The sequence below is a fragment of the Rattus norvegicus genome, chromosome 11 (genome assembly GCF_036323735.1).
Source record: "Rattus norvegicus strain BN/NHsdMcwi chromosome 11, GRCr8, whole genome shotgun sequence".
NCBI lineage: Eukaryota > Metazoa > Chordata > Mammalia > Rodentia > Muridae > Rattus > Rattus norvegicus.
The window spans coordinates 88,135,998-88,160,190 of NC_086029.1; the positions used below are offsets into that span (position 1 = coordinate 88,135,998).

At 43.4% G+C, this 24,193-nt stretch overlaps 1 protein-coding gene across 1 annotated transcript in view; it reads left to right on the top strand.

Annotated features, from left to right (window-relative positions):
• The first annotated feature begins 3,088 nt into the window (after positions 1–3,088).
• P3h2 (prolyl 3-hydroxylase 2) overlaps positions 3,089–24,193 on the top strand; it is a 141,136-nt gene continuing 120,031 nt past the window's right edge. Inside the window, exon 1 of the mRNA NM_001025627.1 lies at positions 3,089–3,709. Coding sequence (NP_001020798.1) covers positions 3,242–3,709 — 468 coding nt within the window. The 5' untranslated portion in view covers positions 3,089–3,241. The remainder of the gene's footprint in view (positions 3,710–24,193) is intronic.

Here is a 24,193-nt window from a genome sequence, read left to right on the forward strand (position 1 = left end):
ATATCTTGGGCTTGCTGCAGAAAACAGATAGTAGTACAAACCCCTACTACTCCAGAATCCACACTTGATCTTAGCCAAAAGGCCGAGAAGCGATACTCCAGAATCCAAGACTCATGAACATGCCCATATCACATATAGCCCACAGAATGTAGTGGCTATTCCTGGTTGTCAACTTGATTATATCTGGAATGAGCTACCATCCAGAATTGGAGGGCTCACCTGTGATCCAGATCTTGAGGCTGGGAGATACAAGTTTCTGACCTGGATCTTGGCATGGAGATCTTAAGGCATTAGTGGCAATGAGAAGTTTAGGCCCAGGCAAAGTAGTGTACACTTTTAATTCTCAGGAGCCTAAGACAAGAAGACCTCCGAGTTTAAGGTCATCTTGGGATGAAACAATTCCCAGATCTAGGTATGGTGCTACACACCTTTAATCTGGGCCACACCTCTTGCTGGAGACCTAGCTAAGGACATGGCCAGCACATCCGTTGGAATCTAATTCTACAGAAGACCAGCTGAAACAACCAGCCTTGTGGGACTGAGAAACTACTAGGTTCTTAGACTTCCAATTCACAGCTGACTATTGTTGGGGAGTTGGACTACAGACTGTAAGTCCTAATAAATCCCCTCAATATAGAAAGACATTCTATATGTCCTGTGTCTCAAGCGAACCCTGACTAATACAAAGACTTACTCCTCAGTATAAGGCATTTCTAAAGACGGTAGTTTTCAACCTTGGTTTCAGAAAAGAAACAACTGGGAAGCTTCTGCAAATCCCATCGGTTCGGTGGTCATCTTTGTTTGGGTTTCCTCGCTATGAAGAGATACCAGGACCAAAGCAACTCTTACAAAGAGCAGCATTTAAGTTGGGGGCTGGCTTACGGTTTCAGAGGTTTACCATCACCGACTTGAAGGGAAGGATGTCCACATCTAGGAAGACATGGGTCTGGAAAAGGAGCTAAGAATTCTGTGTCTTGATGAGAAGGCAGCCAGGAGGATGCTCTGATTTCGTACTAGGCAGAGCTCAGACAAAGGAGGCCTCAAAGCCCACCTCCACAGTGACGCACTCCCTCCAACTGCTAAAATAAGACCACACCTTGTGATAGTGCGCTCCCCATGGGCCAAGCACTGAAACGCATGAACATGACAGGGCCAAACTTAATCATTACTACCCTATACCAATTAAATCAGAATACCTCAGAGCTGGGACCAAATATAAATGTTTATCAGATCCTTCCAAAGTTTTGAAAAAATCTGAAGGGTTACTTAAGTGAATTATCTACCATATGTTGTAGAGAAGTACAACATAAGGTTTAAAAGACACGTCACAACTGGAAGCCAGTAGGCTGTTTGTGAGCTATGAACTATATAGGCTTTGAATTCGGTCCAGGGTCTTCTCTCTCAGGTTTTCTAGCTCTGTCCTGCCAGAAGCAAGCATTTTACCAGAGCACACCGACTTCCACTTAGCATGTTCTACAACCTTATTTTGTATCAGCCTCCTGTGTTTTGCATCCATCTCTGGTAGTCACCGTAAACTTCCAGAAGGAAGGACACTGCTGTAATCACCTCTTCCTTCCCCCATCATCCATACACCAGGGGCAGGCACTTAAAGACATTGATTTAGTGCCACACAGTGCCATAGGAATATCTATGATGTAGAGCTGAGACAGGTAAAAGCATCGTAACATTGGATCTGTCTCCCAAACACCATCTTCTATTCCGTGTGCTTCAAACCCTTCTCCACGTGCGTCAATGATTTTTAGACTCTGGCACCTCTATCTGAACAGTTCATGACCAGGAGAAAAAACTCTATGCGAATTCTGGAGCACTGACCATCTGAGGCAGGCTCTACACTGGCGCTTTCCCACACACAGAAATAGACAATTTTGAGAATTTTGGTAAAAAAATTAATATGTACATGAATCATTTTTTTTCAGTTATGTAGCCAGAGCTGTTCATGGCCAAAGGAGTAAGAAACTCGAAAAGAACAAGGGAAAGGTTGTGACACTCTGGCCACCTCTTTGAATGGTGGCCATTTCACACAAAAGCTTTCTTCGGGCAATTCCGGTCAGCCGGACAATGTATGTGGCTCTTTCACATTGGTCATCCTTCCAGGGGCCCAGAGACTAAGGTGAGATTCCCACAGACAGTTCCAGACAAACAGAATTCCATAGAGCAAGTTGCAGGCTAGACTCCAGAGTCTAGCACACTTTTTTTTTCCTTTTTCTGAGAGCGTGGAGCCAACAGACAGAAAAGAGGGGAACACCTTGGCTAAGAAGGTATTTATGACCCAGCAGAAGGGGAGGAACAGGAAAGCCTCCAGCTAGTTCCTTGACTCTGGCAGCTGTTTCTGTCAACGTTCCCACTTCTAGATTGATGTGCATTGCCTAAATCCGGGGTACTGGGTTTGTTAAACTGACTCTTTGTTCAACTCTCACAATACGGATTTATGTCTCAATATCACTGGACATATTGGGCATTTGGCTGCTTTGGAAGAGGTAAGTAACGGAGGCCCAGTGCACAAAGCCGCACATCTGGAAAACTTCCAGAGGCAGAACTTAGGTACAGCTTCACTCTCCTCCAGCGGTTTGAACAGGAAACTCGGATTATTTATCGTTCTTGCTCACTCCTCACATTCAGTGAGAGAACACATCCACACTCAGCCACAGGAGAAGGCAAGAGGGCGACTGACCCTGCCCTACAGAAGGCGGGAAGCTTCTATTTTTGTGACCCAGAGCTACGTCCATTTTCTGCTTATTCTTAGCTGCATAAACTTGAGCAAACCACTTTCTTCTCAAACCTACTCAATTGGCCAGAGCTCCTCCCCTTCTCTAACACTTTTCAACCAGACTGAAATGGCCCTTCGTGCTGTATCTAAGGGTGACTGTGGGCCTCACTTCCCCATCGTCTTCTGCCATCCACAAGGGACCCCACACCCAAAACTTGTCGCCTAGGGTCCGCCTCTCCCGGCGGCGCTAGCGCTCAGGCAGCTGGAGCGCGGCTCGCAGAGGCTCGGCGGCAGGAGGAGCGTGTGAGCTGGAGGCGTCCCTTTAAGAGCGGCCAGCCGGGCGAGCCTCCGCCTCCAAGACCGCAGCGCTGCCGGCGGTCACCTGGGACTGTCGTGCAGCAGGACCGCGGCAAGGCAGGCGCGCTAGCTCTCGGAGCCAGAGCGGGGCTCGAACTCGAGGTGCGGGGGGCAGGCAAGGAGCGCGACTGTCCCCCTCCACGGGTCCGGCGGAGGATGCGGGAGAGCACGTGGGTGTCGCTGCTGTTGCTGCTGCTGCTGCCCGCGCCACAGCGGGGCGGCCCCCAGGACGGTCGCGGGTCGCCGGAGCCGGAGCCAGAGCGCGGCCCGCTGCAGCCCTTCGACCTGCTCTACGCTAGCGGCGTGGCTGCCTACTACAGCGGCGACTACGAAGGTGCGGTGCGGGACCTAGAAGCCGCGCTGCGCAGCCACCGGCGCCTGCGAGACATCCGCACGCGCTGCGCCCGCCACTGCGCCGCGCGCCGCCCGCTCGCGCCCCCAGGCGCCGGCCCGGGAGCCGAGCTGCCCTTCTTCCGCGCGGTGCTCGAACGAGCGCGCTGCTCCCGCAGCTGCCAGAGCCAGCGTCTGGGCGGCCCCGCGTCCCGCCACCGTGTCAGCGAAGACGTGCGCAGCGACTTCCAGCGCAGAGTGCCCTACAACTACCTGCAGAGGGCCTACATCAAGGTACTGAACGGGGCTGAGCCCATCACCAGTGTGACCCTTCCTAGGGTCCTTCCCGGGGTTGGGGTGGCGGGTAGTTACTGCTCTGCAGTCCATCCAGCCTTTCGAAGTGACTCTGTTTTGCATGCAAGTAGATGCCCAGAGACTAGATGGAAGGGGACAGATCAGCTTTGCTCTGTGTCTCAGTCAGCATCGTCCTCACTCGCACAAGTGGGCTGTGCCAATAAGATCATATCAAAAGTGTCTTTCCACACTTCGAGTGGTTGCGGTCCACCTAGACGCTAGAGTAGCTGGAGTAAATTCATTGACAAAGCCCACTGCTGATCTCCTTTTGGTGGTCCGTCCTACTTTGAGGTCTGAACTTCTGAGTTTAAGAAACAGCCCTAAACGGTCATAAACGTTATTTTTCTTCAACCATAGAAAAGCAAGGGGGAAAAGGTGTGGAAGAAGAATGCTTGAGGCTGTGTGAGGCAATCTACTGGAAGTGCAGATTTCTTTGGTACTGCTTCAGATTCCTGGGGTTCCCCCTGTCCAGGACTACTTCACCTCACATGCACAGTGCTCTCTGCTTTTACCACGTCTATGTAACTTCCCCGAAGTTGCTGTCAGGAGGAATACAATCAAAACTGGCATATCCCAGACCCGCAGTTCAAAAGACCTTACTAGATGCATAGCAGACAAAATGTAGAATGAATTCCCCAGTCCCCCACTTCCACAGACTAATGTTTCTCCGGGTCACATTTCTTCCTACGTCCTGGCTTTCTGACTCAATATATCTAGATCTTTCCCACAGCGGTGGGAGGAGTTAATAAGGTCACAACAGAGAACAAATCTTAGAGCTCCAGCGTGCAGTGTACACGGTGTTGAAGTTAAGGAGTTGACTGGTTTGGGTCAAGGAGTGAGAGAAACACCAGAATTCCCTCCAGGATTTGTGTGTTGTTTGTTCCCATGTGCGTTCCAATGGATTTGCTAAGACGTGTATATGTATATGCTGCTTTTTAAAAGGAGAAAGGCACATTTTCTCCTGTTCTTTCAGAAATCAGTCAGTTCTGGGAGAGGGACCACTGAGAACCAATAGCAAAGATATTCTAAGTTGGTTTCCAGAGCTTGTGGCCCCTATGTATGGTCCTCTTGGGAGTCTCAGATGTGAGGGGAGATGTGGCCATTTTATTGATGGTTCTGTAGTACACGGCAAGTAGATTTTTCTCTTCTCAGGAAGAAAAGGAAAAGAGAGGGGATATATACTCATTGGGTTCTGTGAAAATAATTACCATGCAGCCAGCATGTGGATCGCTGTGATTCTGTAGGTATATATTTTCATGTGATATTAACATTTATTTCTCATTCCTGTGCCCCTACTCCCTGATTGGAGGTCAAAGAAGATGAAGTGATAAGCTTAATAGTCCCTTTCTAATGACTTTGATTCGTATAATTGACAAATTCTGAAGAAGGAAATATTTTACCCCTATAAGAATTTGCTCATTACCACCTACAGGATGTATTAGATTCTTTTCTCCCCTGTGCTCCATGGAACTCTAAAGGTAGCCTTGTCTTCTAAGGGACACACACACACACACACACACACACACACACACTAGTACCACCATCATATAGACTAAATCTCCCCAAAATAATAAAGACCATTCTTGGGCTGTAAGAGCTTTGGACTGTAGGATATTCACTAGCAGGGTAAGCAGCTCTTGTGTATGAGTTCATGCTCCTAGCGCCATGTATAACTGGGTTGATATAGTCAGGAAGTCACATTTAACTGAATTGCTTCTGATATCTAGGACCCAGTTTGCACTTAGGCAGGATATAACTTGGCAGAGACAGGAGGCTTCTCAGAGTTAGGAAAGCACAGCCATTCTCAACTTGAGGATACACATACTGTACTCACTTTCAGGAGTAATAGCCTCCCACACCCTGGATAATGAGTTACTGATGGCAACAGATCCCTGGTGCTCATGAGTTGGACAGTAAGAAGAGGCGAGAATTGTAAACTCTGACACTTTGCACTTAACTCTCATTTTTTGAGAGTTGAAGATTGGAATGCCCAGAAAGAGAAAGGGACTTGCTCCTTATCCCCCGAGTGACCTTAGTGCTGTATGTTGATGAAGTGAGCCCAGGACCTGGCCAGAGTCAGTCTGAGCTCTCAGGCTAATGGACTCCAGCCTGTGCTGTGCCTAGAGTCCATGGTTGGCTCTAGGCTCTGTTGAATGCTGGACTAGCAGGGATTACCCTGAAGCCAGATTTGGACAGCTCCAGGGGTGAGCACGTCCTCGTTCCCTGAAATCACAGGTACTCTTCTTCAGTACTATTGCAGCCAGTCAGCCCAGAAGCCTGGCTTGCGGGAGAATTGAATAGTTGGATAGTGATAGTCCTACCGAAGCCTATTTTATGTTTGTTTGCAAAGGCAGGGTAAGACTCATCCAATTATTTTGTAAGATACAATTTATAGGCCATAACCCAAACCCTATACATTTGACAGTCCTTGTAGGAGTGCATAATGGTTTCCGTTTGCTACTGCATGGAGCCAATGTCGTCCCCTTTACAGGTCTGTCTCCCCATGTCCGACACTTTGAATCTTGGCCTTGCTATTCTTCCTAGGGAGCTTGAAGGTCCAGGAATAGGAATAGCTTGGAGATTGAAGTCTGTTGTATCCTATGCCAACTTTCTATTTTCCTGTCTGTGAGATGGGGAAATATGCTACATGCTTGATCTGAGTTCAGTTTAACACATTTCAGAGCCTGACTGCTAACAAACACTACGGTGCCGTTCTTAAAGGATTCTCACTTCTTTGCCTGTTGAAATCATCACTATCCCAACAGACTTTTCCCCGCCTACCCTCCCTTCTCATCCAATGATAGGCTTCACCTTATCCTGGACTCGCCTTGCTGCATAATGACATCATCCTACAGGTGGGTGTCTGTGTTCCTGGGTGTCAGTTGGTGTGAAAAGTGACAAGACTGATGGATTTCTTACTGTTTGACACTTAAAAGTTCTGGCTGTTTTTTCAGGTCCTTCCCATCCTATACACTTAGTTGGTTTGATTTGTTCTCTCTCTCTCTCTCTCTCTCTCTCTCTCTCTCTCTCTCTCTCTGTTTTAAATTGACCTTTTGTTTCTATCTATTGAAGCTGCACTCCACCCACTGTGCCTACATTCTGAGCATTTGGGGCGTTTTAAACAAATGTAAGGGAAGACTAAATAATCTTATCTGTGTCTTGCCTGAATCCTCAGTCTTGAGGTTTGCTCTGATCCTCTGTGTTGCAATGCTAAATCCTATCCCTGGCACCTCAAGCAATGTTACCTGACCTTGCTCCTTAATTTAAAACTATGGGTCTTATAAAGATGCCTGTCCATGGGCAGAAGAGACACAAGGGAGGTTTGGGTTCCCAAGCTTGGAGTCAGAGGAGGACGACCAGGAGAGAGGGCAGAAGATAAAGGAGAGGACACCATGGGGTCGATGAGTCATGAAAACATGCCCATGAGGGCTGGCCAATAGAGTGGCCCGGATGGAATATGGAAAGGTGTATCTTGGGGTTATTGGCAGGAGGTAGATATAATAGCATAGAGGGTACGTACCTGTCCAGCTATCGCTCTTTTGTCTGGGAACTGATGAACCAAAGGCAGGGTAGAAATCCCCAATTACAACACATCAGGGATGATTTCTCCTCATCTCTTCCACTGTTCCTTGTTGCTCAAAAACAAGGAGCTGCAAACTAGCTAGGTTCTTTATTGGTTTCTTTTCTTCTTACTTAAAGCAAGCTTGCTCTTGCCCGTTTTATTCTTGAATTGGTGCATTGTGAAACTTGGCCTTTGTTTTCCTTCCTGGGATTAAGTGGGGGTGGGGGTGGTGCAATAACACAGGCAACTCTGCCTCACCCTCAGACATCTTCAAATCCCTTTATCTTGGACCATAATCTATTTGTGGTTTACAGAGACGAAGAAAAGTCATCTCAATTTATTTGTCTACTCCAGCTCTGGGTTGTAGCTGCTTTCTCTTTCTGGACTGAGTGCCTTCAAAGAGAAGTAAAAGCCAGATCAGGATGCTTCCTATGTCCCATGATTCAGAAGAAGCCCTGGTCCTGACCGGACATTTCAATCTCTTTTGGGGGTTTATAGAAACATGCACATTTGTCCTTCCATTATTTCAGGAGATATGGTTTTATCTTCTTGCAATATTATTCTGAAATATTAGTTATCCTTCAGACAATGAGTCCACCCTCCCTTTGTAAAGTCTTTACTTTTTGTCCTTGAATCATCAAATGGGTCACCACCCCATCCTATGCCCTATTCCCTACACAGTGACACTCACTGTGTAGTCAGTTGCTTGGCCCTGTGTAGTCATCCTGGTTGTTTCTGCTCTGAGGTGCCCTGTGCCTGCAGAGACAACCTAGGTCTTCACTAGTCCATCCCTGCAGCCGCTGGGCTCTGCCAATTCAATTAGACTTGAGCAGCGACTAACTACTTACAAGTTTCCTTCCTTCTCAGCCTGGGGCATCAGGAGTCCTTTACAGGTTTTAATCAAGGGAAATAATAAAACTGCCTTCCATTTATTTATTTATTTATTTATTTATTTATTTATTTATTTATTTATTTATAGACTCCATATTTTTAAATAGACTCCATCTCTGGGAATCAAATAGATTTTTGTCAGATGATGTCAGTGATGAGAAAACGTCAGTTTGTCTTCTGGGTGGGATTGACACACTGTGAAATGTGAGCTCTGTCTTGTGACAGGAAAACACTGATTTGGTGTGGCGGTGGTTCTTTTGTAATGATAACCAAATGAGAAAAGTGTGCATATTTTAGAAGCTTCTTCTCAGGGCTGAGGGACTCCAGGTGAGCTTCTTCTAGTTAAATATCTGTGTTGGGACAGGCAAGTAGGGGAAGTTGTTTGATTCTAGAAACGCAATCCAGGAAAGGCAGAGAGAAAATGTTTTGGTCTAGAGGATTCCCAAAGGCCATGAAGAATTCTAGTCCCATCACTTAACAATGTCACTAGCCCTGGATTGGCATAAACATGGAAGGTTGGGGTTTATAATAGAGGCATCCTACGGTCTAGTACTGTGTCTTCTTTTCAAGTTCCACATAAAGGGCATAACTGCTGTCAGAGGGTGTCCTGTGGAACCTGTGGTGCTGTAAGCCTTCAGAGACAGAGCAGACCGAAAGCAAACCTTCCTCCGCTCCCCCTCCCCCTTGCGTTTTTCATTCCCATGGTACGTATTTCATTCAGCCAACCGTCACAGTTGTCTGGTGGAAAATTTTGCATTTCTCATTAGGAACAATAATTCTTTTCTTTTTTTTTCCATTCCATGTTCTTCCACAATTCTTTTTCTGTCTTTTAATTCATCTCCCCTTTCCTGTTGTCTAACTTCCTAACTAATTTCTACCAGGCCTGTCCATCACTTGCCAAAAGGACAAACAGGAGGCTGCTTTCCACAGAGTATGCTGTGTGTGTGTGTGTGTGTGTGTGTGAGAGAGAGAGAGAGAGAGAGAGAGAGAGAGAGAGAGAGAGAGAGAGAGAGACCTTCCTTCTTTGTCCAGTACTACAGACTGTTGGGAGAAGAAGCTAGGTAGCTTGTACTCTGTTAAGGTGATCCTTGGGGGAAGAGAAAAAAATAATACAAATCAAAGTGGACAAGTAGGCAAGTTCAGGTTTCTGGTTCAAGTCAAATGAAAAGCACAGAGCCTCATACTTTACAAGATTTACAGTTGTGAGCCTCTCTCGTGAGTTTTCCCTTTACTCCCGGTTCCCTATGAGTTAGTTGTACTTTAGCACAGACTGGAGAAGATCGTCGCCATGTCTGCCTCTTTCTGCAGCTCTTCATGTCGCCCGCACGGAACACTGTGCACCAGTCAGCCCTTTTCCCAAGGAACGAATAAAGTGCACGAGAGGACAGAGTTGCTCAGATTGAATTCAATTACATAGAAGAGCCAAGAGTAGAACAGAAGGGCCCAGATTCCCATACGGCCTACACCCACCCAGGGTCCCAATCTTCACATCCAGTACATAAGTGGAAAACGGCACATTTATAACACAAGGCCCACAGTGTAAAATGCCAGACAAGGTAGAAATTAGAGGATTATTTTTATACCCTTCCTACCTGTTGTATTTAGGGTACGGAACTCGATCCTGGAGGTAGTAATAATTTCCATAAGCTTCACTCCCCTGCTCTCTGAGCTTTTGTGATTAAGTAGATGCACCAACTTCATCGTTTAGGTTCCTCCAGTACTGAGATTCTGGGCCAAGGCTCTCAAGGAACTCTTGTCATGCTGGGAGTTCATGGGTACAGTGGTGTCACATTTAAAGGGCTGTTCCTGAACTTTTGTGTCCTTGTGAAAGTTCACCAGGAAGGGAAAGTCACATCCAAGTGCTGAGCAGGAAAAACTGGCTGTCACAGAGGAAGTGGTGCACAATGAATCCATTCTAGAATGCTTCGTCTCCACGAAGCCATCTTTGATTTGAGCAGTGACTCCCAGTAAATACGAAGGAGTAAACAGAGGCAGGAGGCCCTTCTCCACATCAGTCATCTCTTCAGCTTTCTGCAATGGTGCCCTGCCTCATTCACGGTGGGGCAGAGTCTCAACAATTCTGTTTTACAAACAGAAAATAAACCCCCAAAGAGATGGCAACTGCACAAATTCATGCAGGAATTTAATGAGAAAGTTGAAGCCCGAGGTCTCTGGCTCCCACCTCTGTGACCTTCCCATTGATGCTGTCCACAGACCACACACCGAAGATGCACATGATATAAAACTAAAGAAAAAGACGTAGCATTTCGTGTACACTGTCTGGTCGGTGAGAGTCTCTAGAAATAAAAGCCACACTCTCATCGTGCAGCGACTTTGCATGTCTGACTTTTCAGTATAGTCATACTATGTTTCTGGGGCCAACTCACCAGTCAGACCTGGGTCAGTGCTGCTCCCTGCTGAGTGAAGCAAGGAATCTTTTCTAGATGAGAAAGGAGGGAACAGAGCCAGAAAAGGAGAGAACCAAGATGTTAGTTTCCAGAAGTCCGGGCTATCATAATTACCCTGCTGGAATTCAGCATCTGAAAATAATTGATTTAGGTTTTGGGAAAGTGCCAGGACCCTACTGGGGATCACAGCGTCACTGTGCCAAGACTCAGAAAAGGGCGGGATAAAGGTAAAAGATGCGGTGAGCAAATGAGTAAGAGACGGGGAAGCATGAGGAGTTAATTGAACCAATCTTTCTATTCTGGCTGGAATCCCTGTGAAGACGGATTACTATTCTTATTATTCCTGCTCAAATGCTGACTGTTCGTTCAGCTTTGCCTCTGCCCAGATCGATAATCTTGCATGTTAAAATCAACACGCAGCGAAGAATCGGGCACAGAGAATTCCTCTGCCACCAGATTTGCATGTAAAATTTACCTTAAATGATGTTATCACAAGATTAATCCAGTAGACCATACAAATTATTCCCTAATTGAAGCAAGACATGGTTCTTAATATTTTAAGAGTGAACCGTGGATTATTCTCAGATTCTAATAGGTGCCCTTTACAAATGGCATCAGGGACAAAGACTTCCGCAGTGATTCATTGGTTTTAGAGGATTACCAAGGGGATTAATTAAACAGTGGACCCGAGACAACTTTCAGGTCAGTAGATTTGTAAGTCTTTCAACATTGGCTTAAATGTTTAGGGAAGAAGTGTTCTTCCTAGTGGGAGGCTTTCCTTTTTATCTAAGGCTGGTGACAGCATCTCTGCCCCTTAACTACTTAGTTGTCAGTAGCGCATACCCCACCCCTTTTCCGAATAGTACGACAAGCACAGAAGGTTCCTATGCATTGTAAAGTGCTTCAGAGGTTCCGGCTACCTCAGCGTGAAAGCAAGACTTACCCGTATCGGTAATGACTACACATAATGGTTAGAAGATCTCAAGTCATGTTCTGACAGAGGACACTCGAGGCTGTTATACCCACTGATAAATATTTATGAAAAAGTTTGGCTATATCTGGGCATCCCACCGAAAGGGAAATCATTGGAAACAGACTTTCTTGTTTAGGTGAAGAGCACTGGGCTTACCTGCCATGGACAGTTCTGTCTTTCTGCCCTAGTTCAGATTGAAGGACAGAACAGAACTTGGCATTTTCTCTGCTTTCCATATAAATATGATTCAGCATATTTTAGGGATGCAAATGAGTATCTCTTAGTTGTGAACTCTAAGACTTCAGAATGTGTGCAAGCACTATGTACACACACACACACACACACACACACACACAGTACATATCTTTCATCTTGGAAGTTACCCAATCAGTATTCTACTGTGACTCTTTGGTTTCTTGGATTTAGTCATGTAGCTAAGCCGGCCAAGAAAAATGAAGTCAACTTCACAAGTTTTGAAGTGTGGAAAATCAAATGTGTGTGTGTAGAGGGGATGGTGGTGGCAAGGGAGGGAGGGAGGGAGGGGAGGAGAGAGAGAGAGAGAGAGAGAGAGAGAGAGAGAGAGAGAGAGAGAGAATATATAGAGATCAGGGAAATGAAAGAAAAGAAATTATGAGGTGTATGTACATTGAGGAACAAAGCAAGCCAGGTGTCTGGGACACGAGGAAGCTGCTCTGAGCAGTATGTGGATGTCGTGGGCTCCAGTGTGCCGATCTCCATAATAAAACCAGTCATGAAGAGGCAGCCATGGGTTTTCCTTCAGTCCCATTTCACAACAGCCCCTGTTCCTGTGAGGCACTTCTGCCCTGGTGAACCCAGACCAGCGAAACCAGTGTCCTCTGAAGAGGAACAAAGCCCTTTTGAGGGAGATTCTACTTGCTCAGCATATGTACAAAATGTCATAATCCCTCTCCAGACAGCAAAACAAATAGTTCAGGGAGATTCACCATACCCCGCCCCCAAAGAGTTAGCTATTAACTTTCATTAGAATACCCTTCTTTTCCAATCAAAAAAATTTTTTTTAAAAATTGAGATCTTTCAGATGCAGCTTTCTTTTTAGGTCTTGGAGCTAGGAAGAATGACGTATTTTATCCATCTTCAAGAGGGAGCACATGCCATGGCTGTGAGGGAACAGTATACAGCAAAGCAGTTGAACAAACCATGAAAAACACTTACCACAAACAAACAAACAAACAAACAAACAAACTCACACAAACACCTGGCATACAAGTAAGTTAAAAAAACTAGCCATTTAAACATTTTGAGAGAACAGAAGGAATGAGATCCTGTAAGAAGCAGAGAGAAAAGAGCATGTGGAGAATTTGTTTAAATAAATAAATAAATAAATAAATAAATAAATAAATAAATAAATAAATAAAGAAAGAAAGAAAGAAAGAAAGAAAGAAAGCTGTGTACAATGCTTCAAACTCAGACTCTGAGCTTGTGAGACTGAGGCAGGAGATGAGTTCCAAGACAAATCCTGTCTCCATAAACAAAGCAAATACAGTGAGATAAATAAGAACACAAGTGTACAAACTTAATTTGATGGGTCACTTTTCCTAACGGATGTGTACTTCTCTGAGAACTCAGATGGGGAAGACCTAGAAGGAGTGGAGGAAGTGGAATATATAATACGAAATATTGTATATTGGAATGTACTATATATTAAAAACTCATTTCTACTAAAATAATCTTGTGATAAATAATATTTTAAAGAGAATTTAACTTGTAATTATAAAACATATTACCTCAAAGCCAAGCCCGAGTGGATTACAGTTTCACTGATTATTTTTAAATTTGTGAAAGGAGATGCCATTTGCCTCTTTAGGCTTCCTTGGAATATTGGAGGAAGCTATTTTCCTTTTTTATGGCTTTTTATGAGTTTGTATCTTTATGAAGAAAAATAATCGTTGGCTCACAAACTAATGAATGGATGAAATGAGAAAGCGTTTGAGAAACCTTCTCAAGAAAGACACATGCAATGAGGGGAAAGGGGACAACACAGGATGTCCGCTGTGATACTCTGAAGGATGATCAGAGGAAGACCTTCCATTTCTGCAGGCCTTAGAGGATCCCCTACTTTACCAAAGTAATCATGCAATTATTCATGTACTATAAAAGGTAAATACATTTGTAAATACGTATGTAAAATTACATATGTTTGCACACATATATAGTCATTCAAGTGCTCAAAGAATCTTTTATGAGTGTGAAACAAAATCAGACCGCAGTACACACCCAGGACAACTGAACCCAGAAAACTATCTCATATAATCTTCCTGATACACGTCATTGGGCAAACAGTTTATAAAGAAACCCAATGTGCCCAAACAGGCATAAAAAGTCATTGAAAACCAACAGCCAGATTCAGCTTTGAGCCAGAGTCTGTTTACAAAGATAATTTATTAGCAATTGTAGATCCAGGGCATTAACTCTTACTGTGCTCCTGCTCTGCTGTAGTTCTTATGTGCATTTTCCTGCGAGCTTCAGATGGCTGTTCTAGTGACTCTTCACAGTGAGGCTGCTGAGGGTGGATGGTGAAACAGTGCACCTCAGGTGGTACAGCTAGTACTGAACTGAGGTGGGATCTGAAGTATTAACTGGGTTTGTGCACTCTTTTTACCTCCTGTAATTTATTTACTTATTCACTTTACACCCTGATCAATCTCAGCACCCCTCCCTCCCCTCCTCCCAGTCCCACCCTCACACCCGCTACCCCAGAAGGAAGTCCCCCTCCCATGGGAATCCACCTACTCTGGCCTATCAAGTCACAGCAGGACTAAGCACATCCTCTTCCATTGAGGCCAGACAAGGCAGCCCAGCTAAAGGAAGGAGATCCAAAGGCAGGCAACAGAGTCAGCCCCTGCTCTGATTGTTAGGGAGCCCAGATGGAGAACATGCTCATACACGCTTTTTACAAAGTGAGTTTTCATGTCAGACTGTGTCTAGTTGGAAAAATAGTCTCACCTTTATAAGTTGACACTGTTAAAACTTTGATTATAGGGCCATGAAGTAAGTTCCTGCCTGGAAAAAAAAATGGAGCTAATAATACATATGTTACAGAATATAAGGGATTCCTGTGTATGTATATATATATATATATATATATATATATATATATATACACACACATACATATGTTACAGAATATAAGGGATTCTTGTGTATGTATATATATATACATATATATATATATATATATATACATATGTTACAGAATATAAGGGATTCTTGTGTATGTAACTTCCAAATAGAGGATAGACTTATGAGCAGACAGAGAATGTCTTCATTGTTTAGTGATTGCTCAGGCAAATTTTGTCTGAGGAAGTGGTTGCCCGTGCTACAGGCAGAGAAGCCTGGAGGACACAGGGGTACCTGGAGCTGTTTACAAGTTGAACACCCCACTCATATCAGCCTCTTCATTGTTACCACAAAAACACTCTTCCTAGTGGAGAGTGTCTGGGCCACCTTCCTAATTTTAATACTTTCCCTCTGTTCCCTACGGCTGTCTCCTACCATCTGATCCACAATGTCCTTCAGACTGTGGCCTCTATTTACTTCATTAATGAAGCAAGGGCTTTGCTCAAACATATTTAGAGCTTTCTTCTGTCTCACATGAATAGATAACATCTCTTCCATGGACCATCAGTTCTTGGGAATTTTAAATCCCAGTCAGTCAGTCTCTTTCTCATGCCAATCTCCTGTACCCATGGGGAAAGCTTATTTTGGGAATGAGCAAATATCACGGGGTCAACTGCTTCTTGTATAAGAGGCAGGTAATGAAGGAGTCAATCAGATAAAACTGCCTAGGCCTGACGAAGGAACTGCGGCTTCATTCCCAGCTCTGTCACTAGGGTTTCTCTCTTACCTGTCAAGTCCTCCCTTAGGATAAGATCAGCTCCGAGCCAGATGGTCTATAAGCACGCTTCTAGTATCTCTGGGCTCCAGAGTTTCACGTTGTTTAATGTACTGGTTTGTGGAACCGAAAGTGTACGAATGGGAAAAATTAGATGAGCTAATAGTTCATGAAATACACACTCAAAGAACAGACTTTCTAGTGTACCTGTCATTCAGTCCTCACCTTTGGACAATGAATCATACCAAGCAATGTTTGCAAAGAAGACACACTAGTATTCAAGTGTGTGGCGCTTTAATATGATAACGATGTAGGCCACTTTCAATAGAGATAGAGCTAGGGGGATAACAGAGCGATGGCATATGAGAAGCTGTTGAGTCAGGTGAGTAGGCTAGCAGAGGAAAACGGACAACCCAAAGCATCTCGGTGACCATCCGAGACAATGACCTTTCGTCTTAATGACACCGAGGAATCAAAACACTGGGGCTGTGCAACAGGATTCAGAGACATCCTGTCTAATAGGAAATATCCCCTCCCCCAACGCTAGCATATGTTCTAAGATAGGACAGGGTGGCCCAGGAGGACTTCAGACACAAGCCAGTCACATGCTAACGGGGTTGTCATATTTAGATTCAAGCATTACAGTGATGGCAAAATAGACGACATTTTCTAATGTAGCCTTGGTTGGACTCTGGTTATAAAATTTGACCTTCACTCATACATTAGTCTGTCATTGTAACTTTTATTCTCCTCTAATCATTATCTCCAAGGCTTACTGCCTCCCTCTGCTCACCTAGGCCTAGTCCTGAAAGCTTCTAACCTCCATGCAATCTAATCCAGGCCTAGAATGTTTCAGCCTCTGAGACTTGCTGCTGAGTGAACTCCCCCTTTCTAGTTCTTTCCAAGGTCCGCCTGGCTGGTTGAACTCAGCTGTTCTGGCTCCAACTCCTCTCCAATCTGACTGACTCAGTATTGCTTCTTCTCTCGGGTTCTCCTGAACTGCTTTCATTGCCCTCAAACTAGCTCTAGGAATCTTCTCTTCTTCTAGGAATCTAATCTTCTTCTCATTCTTTGGCCTGTTCTATCTTTACCTCTGTCTAGCTTGTTCAACCTGTCTCTGTGAAATTCTCCCAGTAAAACTGCCTCTCTCTCTCTCTCTCTCTCTCTCTCTCTCTCTCTCTCCACTTCTCTCTTAGGCAGCATCCCTTTCCTCTCTTCTCAAGAGCTGGTCATATCCTATTCTGTCAAATCTTTTTCTGATTCATCACTTTGTCTGCCATTCATCTATACTTCGATTTCAAACATAGGTGCTTTCTTCTACAAACTACTGTTACCTAAATCATCTTGGATTAAAGTTGTGTGCTAAGATTGTGTCTGTATTCCAGCCAGAGGGATTAAGGGTATTAAAGATGAGCTACACCATAACTAGAAATAGGTTTTTCCAGTAAACACAATCTCAGGGTTTACAGAGTGATCAAATATCCTGCAACAATTGTCATTAAAGACTTCAAATTGGTAAGGCTTTTAGTTTTATATCTTGTTTTACAAAGTCCAGTAAGTATGACCGTAGACCGGAGTCAGTAGGTAACCTACAAACTTCAAACAAGAAAGTGGATAAACAATTCCAGACTTTTAAGCACTTACAGAGGCCAGCCTTCTCAGAGAAGCAACAGGAACCTCCTGGATGAACAGCATTGGACCTTTGGCCTCTGACTCAATCTCTGATAACATCTAACGTAGTTTTAGTCATTACAGAGACACCTGGAAGATTTAAGTTGAATGCTACATTTCCTGCAGTTGACCAAAATGTACCTACATAGAAACGGAAATGTGTATAAGCCTCTTCAGAACAGACTAAGCAAACCATTCCTATTCTGATTTCCTTTCTGTTAGGCAGAAGCCAATGTATAAACTTTGAGGTATGATGAAAAACTACGATTAAACTGCAAATCTTTTTATCAGTACCAGTTGTTTATTTTAACATGCAAAGGTGACCAAACAGATAGTGAATATGAAAATTTTCAAATGATGTTAGATATCGTTAAATTGGATCTTGTTAAAGGACAGTTTAAACCATCAATAGACAGAAGTTAGTAAAAATTAATAGTGCATTTGCCAGTCTGTATTTATCTTCTAAAACATTTCCCATAGCTCCAGTTGGTAAAGAATGGATGCTGGATCCCAGCATGGGGCTGAGTGGGAGTCAGTAGAAGGAGGGTAGAGTGGGGAAGTCTAACAGGGAAGGAACATGAAACAAAATTCTGGCAGGAGGTAGTGGGAGAGTGATACTAGAAACCTGGGCTCTCTAAACACCATGTTGACAGCAACATGTGTTGGCACACCCCATTTCCCCAGGTTATTTTGCTGCAGTGTACTCTGGCGGTTTGGAAATATCAGAAGCTGCAGCCGCAATGATAAACTCGTTCTGGTCCTTAGACAAGAGAGGGCATGTTTAGATACTTTCCTTTTCAATCCGTTTAGCTGGTTTTTCTAGGTGACAAGCTTCTCCAGGTTTAACAGACATGGAATCGAAAAGGAAACAACCTCTATGGTCATCCGGTGCTGTGGTCCTTAGCCACTCCATGTCCCCCACACACACTGTAGGTTTTTTTTCTATGATTTGACACTGTGTTTTGTCCACAATTTTTAGCTGTACTTAAGAGAAAATATAGGAAAAAGTTGGTTTGTTCCATCACTTTCAGAAACAGAAATCTTTGCACAGACTTTAAAGATTTGATGATCATAGTGGTGTTGTCAATGGTGAAGAGGAGGAGGAGGAGGAGGAGGAGGAGGAAAAGGAGGAGGAGAAGGAGGAGGAGAAGGAGAAGAAGAAGAAGAAGAAGAAGAAGAAGAAGAAGAAGAAGAAGAAGAAGAAGAAGAAGAAGAAGAAGAAGAAGAAGAAGAAGAAGACGACGACAACGACGATGGGGAGGAGGAGGAAGAGGGAGAAGAAGGAGGAGGAGGAGGGAGGGGGAGGGAGGGGGAGCAGGAGAAGGAGGAGGAGGAGAAGGAGAAGGAGAAGGAGAAGGTGGTGGTGGTGGTGGTAATGATGATAATGATGACAGGAAGGAGGATGGTGGGGTGATGAAGGTGATAATGCCATTTGGAATAGATCTAATTCTAGCATTCTGAATGGGATATACTAATAATATTTTGCCACCAAAAGCAGCACCGACGTCTTTCTGATCTTACATAAAATCCTAGGGCCAACTCAACTGAGAACCACTAAGCCGGCTCTGGGCAAGTGGATTGTGTTGTAGCTCATGTAAGGTTCTGAAGAGAGGCTTTCTCACTGCTGCTTGTGTGCTATGTCCACCTACTCTTTCAGCAGCTCTAGAGACATGGCGCGGGCTCGTCTGGAATTCAATCTGTGAATTAATCCTTCACGAATGAGTAAATAGTTCACCATCCCTGTCTCCTTTCCCAGTAGAACAGTTAACAAAGACTTGCTACTTGAGAACGAAGGCATGAACCTGCATGTTAGCTACTCAAAGCTTAGTCATTAGGGTGACCCAGCCTAAGAGTGCAGCCCCGGCAACAGGAATCTGCTTTAATCTGGGGGCACTGCTCAGTGGAAGAGCGCTTGCCCAGTACGCATCAGTCTTTAGCTTCTAGCCCCGAGACTTCGAAGTAAACAAATAAACAAATAAAGAATAGTGACTGTGTGTGGGTGGGTGGGGTATGTATATGTGTGTGCATGTGTGAATGTGTGTGTATGTGTGTGTGTGTGTGTGCAATGGGTCTATGTGTATATGTGTGTGTCTGTGTGTGTGCATGTGTGTTTGTGTGGGCGTGTATGTATGTGTGTGCATGTGTATGTATATGTGTGCATGTGTGTTTGTGGGCATATGTGTATCTGTGTGTGTGCATGTGTGTTTGTGTGTGTGCATGTATGCATGTGTGCGTGTGTGTCTATGTCTGTGTGTGTGTGTGTGTGTGTGTGTGTGTGTGTGTGTAGAAGGCAAGTAAGCAAGGACAGGGAACATGGATAAATTCATCCCCAGACAAATTGTCAAACAAACAAACAAACAAACAAACAGCAAACAGTTCATTCAATACATTCTATGTGAAACACCAATTCAGTTTAGGAATGAAAATGATAATGTTCTTGAGCAGTGATTTTTACTCTCGCATAACATCTCAGGATAAAGTGAGAAATGCCATAATCAGTACTTCCTAAGTCCAAAATTCTTATGTATATTTGATCTAAATCTTCAGGTAATCTTGGCATTTGATAGAATTTCAAAACATATTTATCGACCGTGATATATTCCATTCTCACACACAAAAAAATCAATTTTTCTATGATTCTTTGAGGAATGGCTTATTTTTAGATATTTAAATTGAAATAGTATGCTCAGGAGAACATAGTTCTCAAAAGATACTTCTTTAGTGGAGACAGTAACTTAGTAGATAGATTTATGATTAACCATAACCAGTTGGGTGAGGTGCCAGGAGTCAGGGACATTTTGACTCTAATTTTATAATAACCTGGCACAAGTTCCGTGTCGCATTAGTTACTTAACCTTTTTTGTTGCTCTAAAATCTTCATCTATATTTTACCTTGTGTGGTAGTGAGATCAATTCCAGGTCTTTGCCAATGCTGAGTAAGTCCTCGGCCTCTGAGCTGTATCCCCACTTAATGTCTTCATTTGCAAAATAGAGGAGTGGGAATGTATAATCTTGGAATTTTTGATCAAACTCAGGGGCATAGTTCAATACTCAGTATAATATTTTCTCTGACAACTTATTGAATGTTACAGAACTATACTCATCAGTTTGATCCTAGTAAATCCTACCTTCCATAGCATAAAGGTGTTATGCTTAGTTAATACAAATTAGAGAGTTACTTGACACTCCCACCAATGGCTCTGTACAGTGGTTGTCCAGCAGTGGAGCGATACCATTTACCATCTGCTCTAACGAGAGGATGACAAAGGTCTTTCTCTGTTATGTACACTGTTCTCCGATGTCCTCCAGTATCATTGAAAGTGGAACTTCCTCCACATGTTCATTCTTTTAAATTTCTAATCACAACACATACTGTCACTGTTTTCTCTATAATGCCCTGGCTTTAGCCAGTAACCTGACTTTCACTTCTAAGGTTTATTATTACTTTTATAATGATTTCCATTAGCCACTAAGATATACTATGTATATTTAACTGATGTATAGCAATATATTATAGTACTGTTAAAATCTAAAATTTGGCTGGGTGGTAATGGCACATGCCTTTAATCCCAGCACTCAGGAGTCAGAGACAAGCAGATTGCTATGAATTTGAGGCCAGCCTGGTCTATAGACTGAGCTCCAGGACAGCTGAGGCTACACAGAAAGCCCTTCTGGAAAAACTAACAGACAAACAAAGAAATTGCAAATTGAATGACATTAAGTGCTTCTTGATATTTACCTGGTGGGTATGTAGGAACACTCGGGGGAAGCTACTGACCATCTTATACGGGTTTAAAAATGTCATAATTTTTAAGAGCCTAATGAGATTGCTTTGAGAATCATAATAAAAGCATGTATTTCAAGTTTGTGGAATGTACCTTTATTGAGAATCTCTTTACATCTGAAATTGTTTGTGGTCTATACAGTAAGCCATGCATGACTGCAATTTTTGAGGACCACCATACCTTAAGCCTTGAGGAAGTTATATAAGGCCTCCTAGCTTCTGTTTCCTAATCTAGGAAAGAAGGCAAGATACAGTGAGACCGTGACGATCTCATTAGAGAATACTGTGTACCCAGAATAGCATGGGCTTCCGCCAAGAGCTCCCTGAATAATGACTGCTGCTGGTGTTGTTATCATTATTATTTCCCTAGTAGCTTGATATCTGTCTTATAGAACAAAAGAGAAGTGTGTCAGTTGCCCTTTTCAATGCAAACCTCCAACTTTTTATTTTATACTGTGAGTATGAGGCTCATTATTTAGACCCAGAGTTGTCCCTGGGGAAGTAAGTTGTAGATAGTTTGACTTTCAGGCAGTAAGGCTGACTCATAGGCCCTTCTAAGATGTCAGGGCTTCTGAAAATGAGTTTCCCTCTCTGTAAAATGAGCAGTATTAATTTGTTACACAAGATTGCAATGAAGAGGAAAGAAAATGTATTTGACACATTTAGTGTCCCTAAGTCTACCTAGTGGAAGACTGTCACTCATTGAGAGACTTTGTATCACTAAGAAGCTTGTTCTGGTTGGGAATGAAATTTGGAGAGGAAATGTTTATTAATGTTAATTAATGAAATGTTTCTTTTATTTTTCAACCCATGGAATTGCTTGTTCCTGCTCATAAATTTACTATATGCTGAGTAATTTCACACAACACTTCCTACTTCATATAAATTAGATATGGGTACTAAAGAAATAAAAGAACACATAGTTTCTTGCCCTTGAAATGCCTCTGACCTCCTCTAACACATTCCAGACTCACAAACACCTTTATCTTCAATAAAGGAGTAGAAAATGTACTTGGGGGTAGGGCACTGCTTTGTGAGAATGTCGTTGGGTATTTGGCTTTTCTTCCTTTGAATTCCTTTGATAACATCCACTCCCCAGGATTATCTAGCAATGTGTGGAAAATTTAGCAATAAGAATTGGGAATTCAGGGTTGGGGATTTAGCTCAGTGGTAGAGCGCTTGCCTAGCAAGCACAAGGCCCTGGGTTCGGTCCTCATCTCAGAAAAATAAAAAAAAAAAAGAATTGGGAATTCAAATGAGACATTCTACATGGGATGCTTGAGACAAAGTGAGGAAGTGTGCGTGCCCACAACAAGAGTTCTCGTTTGACCCTTCTTAGGTTAAAGGTCTTATTACTCTCCACATTATAACAACAGGTCTTGTGTGTGCTCCATTTTGTGTGTCTGTGCAAGTAAGATTGTGTGTAACCATGTCTGACTCCCCCCTCTCTCTTTGTGTGTGTGTGTGTGTGTGTGTGTGTGTGTGTGTGTATGTGCTCTCATGCTTGTGCTTGTGTGTAGTTCACACACTTGTAGCTGTTGAGTCAGTCTCTTATTGGCTTATTTACTGAACAGTGCATTCAAACCCAGCCTCTTTGGTTTCTGCTTTTTAACCATATGAAAGGAATCAGCACTGGCAGACACAGAGCAGCCCTTGTCTAAATCACACAGTCAATGAGTCAGGATGTGACTTAGGTGATCCAGCATGCAGATCCCCATTCATGTCATCCTATGCCAGTGAATAGTGAGGGTTAGGGTGGGTCATGAGACAACCACCTCTCGTGTTTGCATCGTGCCATGGAATTGAGAACTGTGTTAACAGAGACGTCTTTAGTTCCTCATGAGAACCCTCAGAGAAAGCTGAGATTCAGTGAGTCAGACCCTGAGTGCAGCAGAGTTGTGATTCAGTAGAGGATTGCAGACCCAAAGCCCACATTCTTGTCCAAATGCCACAATCGTCATCTGTTCAGAAGAGCTTTGTAGACACAAGGCTACAAGGTCAGTAATATTTCCATTTCCAGACCCTCCTAATGCTACTTCTGCATGTGTTTTCTCCAATGTGATGTCACCACACCACAGAGGTCAAAACTTTGTTTGCAAAATACCATGCACTGTGTGAGTATATGTGAAACATCTAGATGCAGGCAATAGACAGTAACATTTTCTGAGCCTTGAGTAGTGTACAGGGTTGAATGTGACTGCTCTGTGAATTTCTTTGATGAGAAGGTAATCACATTATATTTTAGAGATGCTGCACCAATCTCCAAGTATGCTGATAGACACGCTGAATTATACACCACAAACGGAAGCTCTGGTTATGGATTATAGCTCAAAACTATCCTCTCTAATGGAGGGAGGGTTTTGAATCCATTCATTCCACTCTTAAGTGCTTGGAGACCCTTTGACTTTTTTTTTTTAGATTTATTTATTTTATGTACACTATAGCTGTCTTCAGACACACCAGAAGAGGATATCAGATCCCATTTGAGATGGTTGTGAACCGTCATGTGGTTGCTGGGAATTGAACTCAGGACCTCCGGAAGAGCAGTCAGTGCTCCTAACCGCTGAGCCATTGCTCCAGCCCCCCTTTGACCTTTTAAGACATCTGTGATCACTCATCTGGGGCAGTCACAGGGGGTGGTAGGTATGAGAAAAAAAGTTTTCAATCAGAACTTAGCACAGGGGCACAACTAAATTTGGGATCACCAAAAAACTTTCTATCTGAAGCAGATAAGACTGGAGCCTGGATATTATTCCTAACTGGCTATCATTTAGCAGATAGCGCAGCTGTATAAACAGGTCTAAACAGGTCTCTGTGTGGCTCTTGTGTATATCCTTGTGTTTTGTTTGTAAACTTCCTTGGTCTGTTCTGTGTAAACACTGATGTTCAATGCTGGATTTCATTCTCTTGTCTGAGTTACAGAATATAAAATAGGACATTGGAAGTAATGATTTAGGCTGGCATGTGACAAGTTAGTGCCATCGTCTTTTATTGCTCACTGTTTTGGTTTCTGCTTAATTTGGCACAGCTGCATGGCTTTGGCTGTCTCTTTAATCCTAACTTATATGGGATGTGAGAAAAACTTGAATTTTCTGCTCTTAACGTTTTGGATAGAATTTGTTATTCTTTTACACTAGGAACCATAAGCAAAATGTTGAACATTGTATGATTCTTTGTAAAGAAGATATACATTTCTTGCTTAACATTTTTGGGAGTTAGTTCTTATGATTTTTTGAGTGAGACAATTGGCCATGGGATATG